This window comes from Phoxinus phoxinus (assembly GCF_949152265.1).
Source record: "Phoxinus phoxinus genome assembly, chromosome: 13".
Taxonomy (NCBI): Eukaryota; Metazoa; Chordata; class Actinopteri; order Cypriniformes; family Leuciscidae; genus Phoxinus; species Phoxinus phoxinus.
The window spans coordinates 23,724,522-23,737,757 of NC_136888.1; the positions used below are offsets into that span (position 1 = coordinate 23,724,522).

Genomic DNA, 13,236 nt, shown 5'->3' on the forward strand with positions numbered 1-13,236 from the left:
TATATAAAATGATTATTGTCTGTCCTGCAGATGTCACTATTAAGGAGGTGGGATTGGAGGGGGCTTTGTTCAGTCTGTTGGATAGGGAGTCTGACCCACAACTGTGCCGAGACATTCAGGAGACGCTAGTCCACATGATGAGCTCGGCTGCTGAGAGTAACCTGGCCCACTGGCTGAAACTCTGCAAAGACGTACTCTCTGCCTCTGCAGGTGGGCTGCGATCTCGGCCTCATGAGCAGAATAAGATGATCTTAATTTTCCATCTTGTGCTCACTTTGTGTACAATTCCCATTGTTTTTATCCTTGTTTTTGTTAGTTTTATAAAGATGCATCGAGTATATAGTTTTTTATGGTCTTGTCACTCCTTAGACTCTGCTGCAGCTGCCTCTGTAGAAACACAGCAGGAGGAGGACGGAGATCGATATGATGATTCCTCTGCATTCCATGCAAAGTCTGAGTCCAGCGGCCCCTTCAATAACCTGCGCTGGTCCACTCGTGTATTTTCCATGGAGTGTGTGTGTCGTATAATAGCACAGTGTGAGAACGGAGACCCGGCTCACTTCAACATGGCACTCGCTCAGGAGCAGCGTTTACATGAGTCCACAGGTTAGACGCTGGAATTGCTTTAGTGTGTTTGCTGTAAACTCTGTATACTGTGAATGTTTTTCTTGATGTGTTCAGGGAGTTAACTGGATATTAGTGCCACCTTCTGGGGTGATTTTATATACTTTTGTTAACTCTGTGATTATATGCACCCCTTCTGTCTCGCAGATTTCCTAGTTCTCCACTTGGCAGACCTCATTCGCATGGCTTTCATGGCAGCCACAGACCACAGCGATCAGCTTCGACTGGCTGGTTTACAAACACTGCTGGTCGTTATCCGTAAATTCTCCAATGTGCCAGAGCCTGAGTTTCCTGGGCATGTCATTCTGGAACAGTATCAAGCCAATGTGAGCACTAACTTCCTATCCAGCCTTACTCTTAAAATCAACTTTGCATACTATTATATGCCCTGAAGGGTGATGAACTTTGATTTGCAGCTTAATTAAATGGGGTATTTCCTAAATGCATTCAAGTAAATGGTCCTTATTGCAAAGATAGTTGTAGGGAGCAGTTTATGCTTATGTATATTATGTATTTATATGTAAGTGTGCACCTATTTTTTTGGCTGAAATTGCTAAACAATTCCATTTCTGTAGTAGAAAGTAGATGGAAAATGTCAACAGAAACCTTCACATTTAAAAATATATATAATATTTAGAATTAGAATTAATAATAGAATTAAAAAAAAATTTAATTAAATGTAGTTCTTTCAAACTAAGGCTCATTTAAATTATGCTTTTTCAGTTTCAGGTTTGCGGCCAAGCTTTTTTTTTATTTATTTTTTTTATTATCTTTTTATTGATTTTTAACATTTTATAACAGAACAGACAGAAAAGAGTGCGGCCAAGCATTTTGAAAACTTTTGGCTTTTGCATCCACTAGTTTATCATTTCTTAAAACCGTGCCTGCTAGACTACAGGATGCTTGGTCATTCGAAATGCATGTTAAGAGTTGTACAGTAAAGCTTTCAGCTGTTATTCTTAGAACCCCCCAAGACCTACCTGAGCTTGTTCATCAGTCTCTTGTTACTAAGTGCATGTGCACGTGTGTGTGTGTACGTATGTGAGGGCCTGTATCGCTTACACTAAATTAGGTTATCTGTGGGCTTAGCGGGAGGCCTTAGTTTCAAACAGTGACGTGAAACCTCTTCAGTACCTTGTGCTACAATATTCTATGTTTAAGTTTAATACGTTTACTCCGGTTGCAGAACATCAATTCCGTACAATTGTCGTGCTGCTTAATAGTTTAATGAAAACCATGTTTTTTTTAGGTTTTTCTAAATATTTTTCAGTTTAAAAAAAGAGAACAGCAGTTATTTTAAAAACAAATTGAAATGCAAATTCAAATGTGGAATACAATTATTACTTAATTATTGACTCCAAACTTTTTAACAGTAGCTAACATATTTCTAAACAGAGTGGATAATAGTTTTAAACTAAATTTGTATTGATGTTGCATTTACGGTAATTTAATGTTTATATATAATGTAAGTACAAGTTTTGGACACTTTATTATTATCTTCCACAGTTTTACATCAAAACTATGAAATAACACAAATGGAGGTCTGGGGATACATCTATACATCTAAGTACTTATCTTCAAAACTAATTCAAGCATAAACATTTTGATCAAAGGATCTTTAGGGTTATGAGAAACCCTCCAAACTTTTGACTCTGTTTGAGAAATGGACTAAACCATGTTTGGTGTTGTAGGTTGGAGCTGCGCTCAGACCTGCCTTCCATGTGGATGCCCCTCCGAACGTGACTGCCAAAGCCTGCCAGGTGTGCTGCTTAAAGAACTTCAGCATATCTATAATAAAGCTTTTTCTGTTTTTCTTTGCTTTTACTGGCACACTTGTTGATCCAAATACCATGTAACACATTGTTTAAAGTCTTAAGGAAAGAATGTTGTCATTGTCAAATCAAGCATCCCAAGTATGTTCATTTTGTACCGTCAAAAGTTCCCAAAACAATCCTTTACACTGTTTTCAACCTCTTGACCTAATTTCTTCCCTGAGTCTGGCAGTTCACTGCTGCTGCTGAAAGCTGCTTCAGAAGTGTTGAGTTCTGACATGAACCTTTGTTGCTGTTCAGGTTTGCAGTGCATGGATCTCCAGTGGGGTCATCAGCGACCTGCGTGACCTGAGAAGGGTACATCAGCTTCTGGCTTCCTCTCTCGCCAAAGTTCAGGTGGGGAGAGATGTTCCCAGTCAGCTCTATAACGAGAGCACCTTCACCATGGAGACACTGGCTGTACTCAAAGCCTGGGCAGAGGTACTGAACAGAATCTTAACAACTATTAAAGCACCTCTACGTCTAGCCATTATTTGACTCTAGGGATGGGCGGTATGACGGTATATAAAGAGAGGTTCTGCTTATCCGTAATTGTAAAAAGCAGAAAACTATAATCTAACCGGTATCTGAATAAGTCTATGTGTCTCTAAGGTGTATATCACAGCGGTGCAGGGCTCCAGGCAGAGGGAGAGTCCAGGCAGCCATCTTCAGCAGCAGAGCGAGGAGGGTGGGACTGCAGGTCCAGCAGGGGCTGGTTTGCTCAAACTGGTTCAGACTGATTTGGCAACCCTGAGCCGCCTGTGGCTGGCTGCCCTTCAGGACCACGCCCTGCTCACCCTGCCCCCACAATACTCCAGTCAACTCCCCTCCACAGGTCACTTCTCCTGCTCTGATTCTCAATTACACACCCACCTGATGGAAAATAAGCAGATCTAGTCATTTACTTAACAGTGTCCAAAATGACGTGCCTCTGGTGGAACCAAATCAATATAAAAAATAATGACTACTTGTAAACAAATTTCCCAAACACTCAACCTGTCGGCCATTGCATAGCCAAGCAGGTAGTCCTGTCCTAAACTCACACCAATGTTGCTATGTCGGTCACACAAAAATGATATAAAGTGCATCAGGAAATTGATCAACAGATTTTTTGCTTGTAATTTGTGCAGAAAGGGATAGGTAAATGTGTTTTAGCATTGAAAAAAACCTGCTTTAAATAGCTATTTCCTGTCACTATTTTTTTACAGTTTACACTACCGTTCAAAAGTTTGGGGTTGGTAACGTTTTTGAAAGTAGTCCCTTATGTTCACCTAGACTGCAATTATGAAAAATGTAAATGTAAAACTGTTTACTATTTTAATATATTTTAAAATGTAGTTTATTCCTGTGATGACAGATTCATTTTTATCAGCCATTATTTGTTGCTCAGTAAACATTTCTTATTGATGTGGGAAAAAGTTGTTAGTATCTGTGGAAACACTTTTTTTTTATTCAGGATTTTTGGGGGAATAGAAAGTTCAAAATAACAGCATTTCTTTTGTAATAGTATAATGTATTTACTGTCACTTTTTTATAAATTGTATGCACCCTTGCTGAGTAAAAATATTAATAAAAAAAAAATCTGTTTGTAAGCCCAAACTTTTGATTGGTACTGTAATTTTTTCCATTAATAATTCAGTGTAAAAAATAGTAGTTGTGAAGTGGTTGTAATTTGATTTATTCACTTCTGTTATCATCTTGTTCACAGCTACTGTATGTGAGTTCTAAGTTCTAACATGCATCTTTTTTTTTGTCAGGTGGCTCATTTTACACTGCAGAGACCGTGGAACAGGCCCGTCCACATTATTACAGTGCCTGGGCTACCATTCTCCACGCTACTGCACTCTGGCTCAACAGCACCGGATTCATCATAGTGGACGAGGGGCCCGCCAACCTCTCCAGGCCAGTCACACCCACCTCCATGGGCCAGTCCGCGTCTATGAGCAGTGTCAAATCCCCAGAGGACGTCAACATTGATCGCCTACACCTCATCTTGGGTACAGTTAATATTTCCTGTTTCATTAATTGGATGTAGGTCAGTGTTTATAGGGCATGCATTGCTAAATTATAGTCGTTCAGAGCTTTGAATTCTGCTCTAGTCATACGACATGTGCTGATTTCGAGGACCATACATGCAATATTTTAGGATTTCACTTGATTCTGAAAGATTTAACATATTTATTTTTAGTGTTGTTTAATATTGTTCCATTTACTAAAATCTTTCCTTTAGGAATCAGCGTGGAGTTTTTGTGCTCTCCTCACTCTGGAGAACAATTGGAAACCATCAATTCATGTCTTCTGGCTCTGCAGGCCTTATTGGAGGTGACTTGGCCCCGTTCCAAAGTGGGCAATGATCAGGTATTTTACAATTGAATATATATGAATCAACACTTTCATTCAGCTAGGACAGTAAAAAAAAGTTTATATTTCAAATAAATGCTTTATCTATTCATTAAAGAACTCTGAAATAATGTATCACGGATCACGTGACACTAAAGACTGATGTAATGACTCCTGACAATTCAGCTTTTCCATTACAGAAATAAATTGCTTTTTAAAATTTCGCAATATTACTGTTTTTACTTTATATTATATTAATTAATATTATTAAAATATGAATGAATTAATATTATTAAAATATTAAGTTAAATAATAAAATATGAATTAATATAATAAAATATTAATTAATTTATATTATTAAAATATAATTATTATAATTATTAAATATATATATTTTACCATTTTGCACTATATGAGAAAAAGAATGAACTTGTTTTTCCCATAATTGTTTCTTTGTGTTTAGTTAGGTTATTTTTTACCATAGTATTGCTTTAGTAATTTTTTTAGATAATCCCAATTCAATTAACAATATCATTATATCAATTAACGAAGAAAGAGTTTGCATATTTGCCTAAATAAGCTGGCATTTCTCAGAGACACTTCTATGAGACAGGGCATTGGACTGAAGTGAACCGCACAATATTACGATCAGGGTTTGAAAATAACACCTGCCAAATGCGGGTAAAAATCAACTGTGGTGGGTAACGCTGTCAAATCACTAGCCAATTTGGCGTGTTACTTATTATGTTTACTCACTTAGCTGGGGAAGTTCGTGTTGGTCAAGTCTGCGCAGATTTAGCACAAATACTCAACTTGTGAGTCATCGAATCATCGTGATATATAAAATACAGCGTATTGCGTAGAATCTGCGCATATCTGGCTTACTTGAACATACCCATCACTAGGCAACAAATAACGGCGCGCGATTCATTTGCACTGAAGCGAAGATTTTAAAAAAACATACTTCCCGCAGGCCAGAGTTCACACGCAAAGACCGAGCTGAAAAACAGCACTTCCTTACTGATACAGCTGAAGATGAGAGCTCTGAGGACATTTGAGCATTTGGTTCACAGAAAAGACGTTGTAATTTTCCAACATCCTACAATTTTAGCAGACCCTGGCTTATCCTGAGACCACAGGTTTGTTTTGTTCCGCTTGATGTTTCATAGTGATGAGGATGAAAAAGGAAGGGAGGAGATGGCTAGACAGGATTTTGGTTGATTAATAAAATTAATGTATAAAATTCAAATTGTATAAAAAAAAATATATATGTAGACCCTAAGCTGTGACGTAATTAATCTGGTTTATTGTTATTTTTTGGCAAATAGAAGTTCTCAATGGCCGGTAATTTACAAATTTAGTAGCCATATTGGCCCGTGAGTGAAAAAGTTAATTTCAAACCCTGATTACGATATTGTGATGTATTGATATTTGTGTTTTGGTATTTGTCTTTGCATGTAGTTCATATCAGGTATATTTTAGTCTTTGATGTTTGTCACTCTGTGCTCCTGACAAGTCTATGGTGTTCTCTCTACAGGCTTTGAGTGTGGAGCTGCTCAGCGTTCTGCATAGGCTCATAGTCACTCGGGAATCTCCCAGCATTCAGCTGGCTGTGCTGGAACTGGTGGGCCAGATTGTTTGTGCTGCTCAGGAGCATGTCAAAGAGAAACGCCACAGTGCGGAGGGTAAGTCTAAAAAAAAAAAAAAAAAAGTGTAGTGTAGTGCGTAAACCCTCTTAATTCATCTTTCTTTACTGCATTTGGTCAGTCGATGATGGTGCAGCAGAGAAGGAAACTGTTCCTGAGTTTGGTGAGGGGCGGGACACTGGTGGCCTGGTGCCGGGACAGTCTCTTGTGTTTGGAGCACTGGAGCTGTGTCTCTGCATACTTGTGAGGAAGCTTCCACAGCTCAGCCCTAAGCTGGCCGGCAGCCCCACGGGGCAGGGAGGACAGACCTGCTCTCTCAGCAACACTGACTGTAGACTCGTCACATCTGCTGTGGCCATCCTCTCAGAACTGCCCTCCATCTGTTCACCAGAGGGTAAGAGATCCAGGGAATTACTGCGGCCATAAGAGCTTTCAGATTATGAGAAAAAAATCTTCCTGCCCACTTCATTTAAATCTACTTTTTATTTAGTTGATTCCCATTTTTTTCTTCCTTGGTCCATTACAAGGTCACAAAAAAAACTGAAATACTATTTTTTTTTCTCCATTAAACATTTTGTCATATTTCAAGATGAAATGTGTCATGTTAGTTGCACAGAAATTAGATTTGATTCCATAAATGATAAAAGGTCTGACTTAGTTTTTTTCTTCCCTCTGCAGGCAGTGTGTCAGTGCTGCCCACAGTGCTCTATCTGCTGCTTGGGGTGTTGAGAGAGGTGGTGAAGGGCTCTGTTGGAGCTGACAGTGGACAGCTGGTACCAGGCATCCTACAGGCTTTGCGCACTGTTCTCACCTCTCCCATGAGCAGAGCTGAGAAGAGTCATGGGGCCTGGACTGAACTGCTGCAAAGTGCACTGCACACACTCTTGGAGTCTTGGACTACAGGTAATTCTCTCTCTCTCACCCACCACACTCTATTACTGCATGTTTGAGAAATAATTTCTGATTGTTTTGGACAGATAAAACGGAGCCAGGAGTAGATGAGGTTACCATGTTGACATCCCTCACCATCTTCCTGCTGTACTCCAGTGCTGAGGTGACCACTGTGGAGCCACTGCAGACACGCTGCATCCAGACATTCAGAGCCGGTCTGGAGTCTAAGAACCCCATAGTGAGTGTAGAGGGCTGATTAAAAAGCTTATTCAGTATAGAACCAAAAATATAACTTTTGTACAAAATTTCTACACTGTCCTTTTTTTTTTTTTTTTTTGAATTTTTTAAAGGAGATCTTTTACTCACCAAGGATACATTAAATTGATCAAAAGTACCGGTAACAGTGAAGACTTTTACATTGTTACAAAATAATTATATTTTAAATGCTGTTCTTTTAAACTTTCTATTCATCAAAGAATCCTGAAAAAAATGTTCCAAAAGATTTCTACAAATATTAAGCAGCACATCTGTTTTCAACATTGATAAAAATAAAAAATGTTTTTTTAATATAATAAATCAGCATATTAATATGATTTCTGAAGGATCATGTGACACTGAAGACTGGAGTAATGGCTGCTGAAAATTCAGCTTTGAAATCACACAAAGAAACTACATTTTAAAATATATTTAAATAGAAAACGGTTAGATAAATTGTTATTGTAATATTTCACAATATTGCTGTTTTTACTGTATTTTTGATCAAATAAATGCAGCCTTGGTGAGCAGAAGAGACTTGAAAAACAATTTTTTTTTAACTTTAGGAACCCCAAAGTTTACATCCAGCCTCTTAAATAAGGAGCTTTGCTACAATTTGTGTAGAATTCCCATAGGGGAAAAAACTATTTATTAACCTTCTCTTTATGTCTTATTTCTACTTTAGGTGCTGAGCAGGAGTTATCAGTTGCTAGTATCTTTATTTCAAGGCCCAGAGCCGATAGCCAGGCCGTTTATTCTGTCTTTGGGTGGCTGTCTGGTGTCACAGCTGGAGGAAGTTGAAAAGAGTCGTCCTCAAGGCCCAGCAGAGCTACAGGCCGTACAAGACGCAATCCGAGCCCTGGAAGCACTAGTGTTTGCTGCTGACGAAACTAACCGTAAGTGACTGAAAATTTTTTATGAACGTTGATCACGAACAGTAAGTTATGATATCATCAACAAACAATGAGAATTCACTGGCTGTAAACTAGTTTTTAATGTTACTGTTAGCTAAATGTTATAGTGTTGTTTCAAATGGGACTTGCTGTTATTAGGATACCAAGATAATCAAGTCAGTATTTGTTTTATCAATGCAGGTCCACAGCTGGTGGCTGTGCTGTTGCCCATCCTCATCTCTCTTCTGCTAGATGAAAATGCTTTGGCATCGGCTCCGGCGGCCTCTCGCTCACTGCACGAGTCCGCCTTAAGAGACCTCATGCGCATCGGCCCCCAGAACTCGGCTGTCTTCAAAGCGCTGATGGCCTCTGCCCCACACATGAAAGCCAGGCTCGAGGCAGCCGTCAAGGGCAACCAGGAGAGCGTGAACACTAAGGCACAGGCACCTCGGGTCAATAGCAAAAACACACCCAGCATTCAACTGAAGATCAATTTCCTGTGAATCCTCCTCAATGGTTATGATTACGACTTTATTATGATTTAAATGACTGAGTGAATCTTTTAATCAATAGTGTTTTTAAAGATAAATCAGATGAAAATGTGTCGTTTATTAATTGTAGTCAGTTTTAAAACTGCATTAACCTCTGTGAGGAACTTAATACATATAACTAAAAGTGTGTTTCACAGGTGAACAGCTGAACCATGGGAGTGAATTTTTATATGGCTTCCATTTATATCAAGGTTTTTTTTTAGTTTTAATGGTTAGCTTGCCAACAAGCTTGAATAATTTCCTTTAACTCCGTTATGCATAGCATGATATTTTGTGAGAAGTTTTTTATTATTGTGTCTGTACAAAGAATGCAAATCATTAATTTCTCACAAAAAGTCGCTACTAAACCTGTTGCAAGACCAATTGCAGTGCTGGGGATCAGTTATCTGCTAACTCTACATATACAATTTTAGCGCATTGTCAATTATTTTAAATATAGAGAGTTTCACATGAATGTACTTATGATAAAGCATTACAAACGGATACTTGCATAATTTCTGCTCATTTCTGACACATAAGAAATAAACTCATGCTTTGATCAATCATAATAACATAAAAAGTCATAATTATGAGGTTAAAACTCAAAATTATGGCATACCAAGTCATAATTATGACAAAGTTATCATTATGACTTGCTAAGTTAAGAATAATCTCAATATCGACTGTCACATTTTTGACTGTCACTGGGTTTTTACCTCATATTTTTCATATTTCCGTCAATGTTGACTTCATATAGCGCTATTGACAATGTAATGAAAATGATCTCATAATTTTGCCTTAGTATCTCATAATGACTTTTTTTTTATCTCATAATTAATTTACCAAAGCTTGTTTTTTTTTATCTTGTTATGGAAATGGATTTCATGTTCAAGATGGACTTACCATTTAGTTTTTTTCTATATTCTAATTATGCATGCATGCAAATCTGTGTTGGTGTCACTTTGTCTCAATACTTAATTATTTTGCCTGTCAGTGAGCAAAAAATATTACCGTAAAAATGCAGCAAAATACTACTAAAACGCACTACAAACATGTTTACAATGCAAATGGAAGAGTTTCAGCAAATATAGGACCATTGTTTTTTGCCAGTTTGTATAGACTTCAGGTGCTGTGAAACATTGATGATAAATTACAATTATGCATTTGTAACCATACCATTTTGTATGCTGTAAATTGTACAGATGAAATAAGGCAAAATTAACCATTATTTTCTGATTATACTGAAAGAATAAAATCTAGTTTTGCTTCAAGAGTTGCATTGGTTTTACTTTAGAGTAGATCCTGAGAGGGACATTGCAGTTTTTTCCTCACTGCATAGTATGTCTTAATTTGGATTTGTCTTGTCTATTAGGATCACTGGATTAAAAGCATAATGCATTTCATGCACATTGCAAGTTTTAAGATTAACATTAACCCACTGAACCACTCATTGCTTGATTTCAGAGAGTCAGTGTCACTGGTCACTTTCTACAATTGAGCAACCCATTTGCATGATTTGTAATTTTTTGTAGCAACCTCGTTGACTGTAAATGTCGAGGTGTTTTAGCGCCCCCTGTCGCTGAGCCCTTTCGCTGTTTGTTCCTGACCGCTACTGCGGAGCCGGAGCCTCGTGATATGCGGAGCCTCGACTAGTTCTTTCGACGGCTCTCCATTTCACTCAATATTTCACCCGTCGCCTTCCCGTTTACTTTGACCTCTACCTTACAACCAGCAGAAGCGGGGAATGAAGCAATATTCACATCTTACCGTCTGACAACTTCATCCCGAGACGCATTTTGTCTACCCTGTGTGTTTTTTCTTCTCTTCTCGTCGTTCGGCGACAAACGGTGAGTGTTTGTGTCGCTCGGCGGAGGGTTCGTTTCTCTGCCTGACAGACGCGATCAGGCCTCGGGATCCCACTCAACTTTAGCTCGCAGATTTACTGGTAAACACTAGGCCGCAGTATTGTTACTTGGTTTTTTTGTTTTGTTTTGTATTTTAGCTTAAAATTGTTTTCTGATCGGTTATATATGTGGATGGAATACGTATTAATACCCAATGCGAATGAAGTAAATTTAAGTTTGGGATTAATTAGCGTTAGGTCTGTCGAAGTGACGCTAACAGGACGCATTTTAGCTAATCCCAGCTAATTAAACCTCACTTTCTCAACCGATCATTTGTGTTTTTACTAGTTTGCTGTGGAATTATTTCATTAAATTAAATATGATTTTAGCGAGGAAATGAAACGGTTCTTGACTCTGTCATGGCGTTTAAGCTAACATAAGCTGTCTGAACTCAAGAAAGAGGCCATCAGGACTAGATTGAACGTAAATATATGACTATTTATTTGCTTAACTTGCATTCTCTAACGTTTAATCGAAGATAATGATGTTTGATAGCGTTGTATTGTTTGTTGTTTAAGTTTTTCTGGTTTAATTAGTCTGTTTGTTCTCCTGTTCGGCTCTCAGGATCAGGTTAGATGGCCAAACATGAAGTTAAACACGCGACATGATATTATAGATATAGATTAAACACACAGCTATTACACACTATTAACGCTCATAGGTGCCGTTTGTGTTCACTGTTAAGGTAAGGTTTTATTGTTCTTCTGTATAGGCTGGTGCTCATGATGACATCGGTTGCAATCAAGTTGTTTTTTGACTCCTTAGTCAGCTGCAATGGCACAAAGTCAAAGAACATCATTAGAATCATGTTTGTTCGTGAAACATCAAGTGTCATGAATGCAGGAGCCACGGATAAGCTGAATGTCTGCTTTGCAGTGTACTTTGATTATTTGAAGTTGTATTGATCTCTCTATGCTGTAAGAATAACAACAGACAGAATCTAAAAATACTTTACTACTTCAATTAAATTAGACTGGAACTTACTTTTGTATTCGAGACTAAATTTCTTCCTTTTTCTTATATTTAGCTTAGGTGGGAATGAGCCTGCAAAACCTGACATGAAATAATAGTAATTAAAAAAAACTATTATAACTCCTTTTCTGGAACATTTTATTGAACCTTAGTTTAGACAAAATATAAAATAAAATCTTAAAGTTGGCATAAGTGTTTAATTTTTGTGTGTGTAATATTTGACAAATTGTGATTTTATGGCCCATAAAGTATGATTTAGTGAGAAAATTGTGCTCACAACTTAAGGAGACAAATTAACGTGTCAGTTTTATTCACAGGCCTGAAATTAGCACAATTTGGTGGTGTTATTTTTATGGCCAAAGCATTACCAGTAGATGAAATTCTGATAGCTTGTATGTAATGTAAATCAGTAAGATTTGTATAACTGTGTATCAGACCACTTGCATAAAATGCATAACTGTTAGTTGTCACTTTATATCTCCCAATAATGTCTTAGTAAGAAGATATTTAATGCTTAGTTTTATGATCAAAGTTCTTAATTGTGGACAGTAAAACATAATGCAATGATTGAGAGATGTACAAATAAACAATTTCTTAAAGCCTGTTGTATCATAATTATATTTGATACGTTTTAACATGATTTTTTTTTTTAATGATCAAGTAAACCTTATTTCAAACCTTCATTCCAGTATGTTTATCTTGAAATATTAATTACAATATAAAATGTATTCTTGCATGACTTTATTAAAAAAAATCATTAAAGTTTCACAGCAAAAAGGCAAGCATACCACAATCTGAAAGTGGAACTTTTTAGAATTATGCTAAAAGGCATTTTTTTTTCAGTTCTGATCATGTTGGTAGTTTAGAGTCTTTAATGTATCAAATATGATACAATCTTTATAGGGTTACGTTAATTTACAACTAACAAAACCTTAATAACGATATGAAGATAAAGTTGAATGTTACTGGTCTGGTGGACTAATAGACTGGGAATGAACCGATCCCATTCATTTAAAGGTGGTATAATTATAGTAAACACAAGTTTTCTTTCCAAGAGAAATTGTAACCCAGGGCAATGGCATCAGAACTTGTTTTGGTTCACAATGGTCTAGTGTTACAGTTAAAAACTGGTTACAAAACCAAAAAAAGTAACTCAGCTCATGAATTAAAAAGTGATGGTGAATGCATTGGCTATGGCATATATTTGATCACAATCAGGTGATGGTCATTCATACTTGAATTTTTAGAGTAGTAATGTGGTGTGCATGTGATCAGGTTTTTTTTTTCCTCTCTCCATCCAGCAAATGTGTGGATTAGGCCACAGACAGTTGCTTTGAATGTCAAGTTCAACAGGACATTCTTCCTGAATC

The 13,236-nt window shown here is 37.3% G+C and overlaps 2 protein-coding genes across 20 annotated transcripts in view; both read left to right on the plus strand.

Moving 5' to 3' along the window:
• heatr5a (HEAT repeat containing 5a) overlaps positions 1-10,260 on the plus strand; it is a 23,210-nt gene extending 12,950 nt beyond the window's left edge. Inside the window, exons 15-28 of the mRNA XM_079632166.1 lie at positions 31-210; positions 370-606; positions 772-950; positions 2,316-2,384; positions 2,697-2,876; positions 3,048-3,270; positions 4,193-4,432; positions 4,666-4,793; positions 6,313-6,460; positions 6,543-6,815; positions 7,100-7,324; positions 7,399-7,550; positions 8,253-8,463; positions 8,662-10,260. Coding sequence (XP_079488292.1) covers positions 31-210; positions 370-606; positions 772-950; positions 2,316-2,384; positions 2,697-2,876; positions 3,048-3,270; positions 4,193-4,432; positions 4,666-4,793; positions 6,313-6,460; positions 6,543-6,815; positions 7,100-7,324; positions 7,399-7,550; positions 8,253-8,463; positions 8,662-8,963 — 2,747 coding nt within the window. The 3' untranslated portion in view covers positions 8,964-10,260. The remainder of the gene's footprint in view (positions 1-30; positions 211-369; positions 607-771; positions 951-2,315; positions 2,385-2,696; positions 2,877-3,047; positions 3,271-4,192; positions 4,433-4,665; positions 4,794-6,312; positions 6,461-6,542; positions 6,816-7,099; positions 7,325-7,398; positions 7,551-8,252; positions 8,464-8,661) is intronic.
• A 141-nt stretch (positions 10,261-10,401) lies between these two features.
• The window catches only part of hectd1 (HECT domain containing 1), a 32,784-nt gene continuing 29,949 nt past the window's right edge, over positions 10,402-13,236 (plus strand). For all 19 annotated transcript variants that reach the window (XM_079633543.1, XM_079633561.1, XM_079633555.1 and 16 more), the window contains exon 1: positions 10,402-10,837. The gene's annotated coding sequence lies outside the window, so the exon portion shown is untranslated. The remainder of the gene's footprint in view (positions 10,838-13,236) is intronic.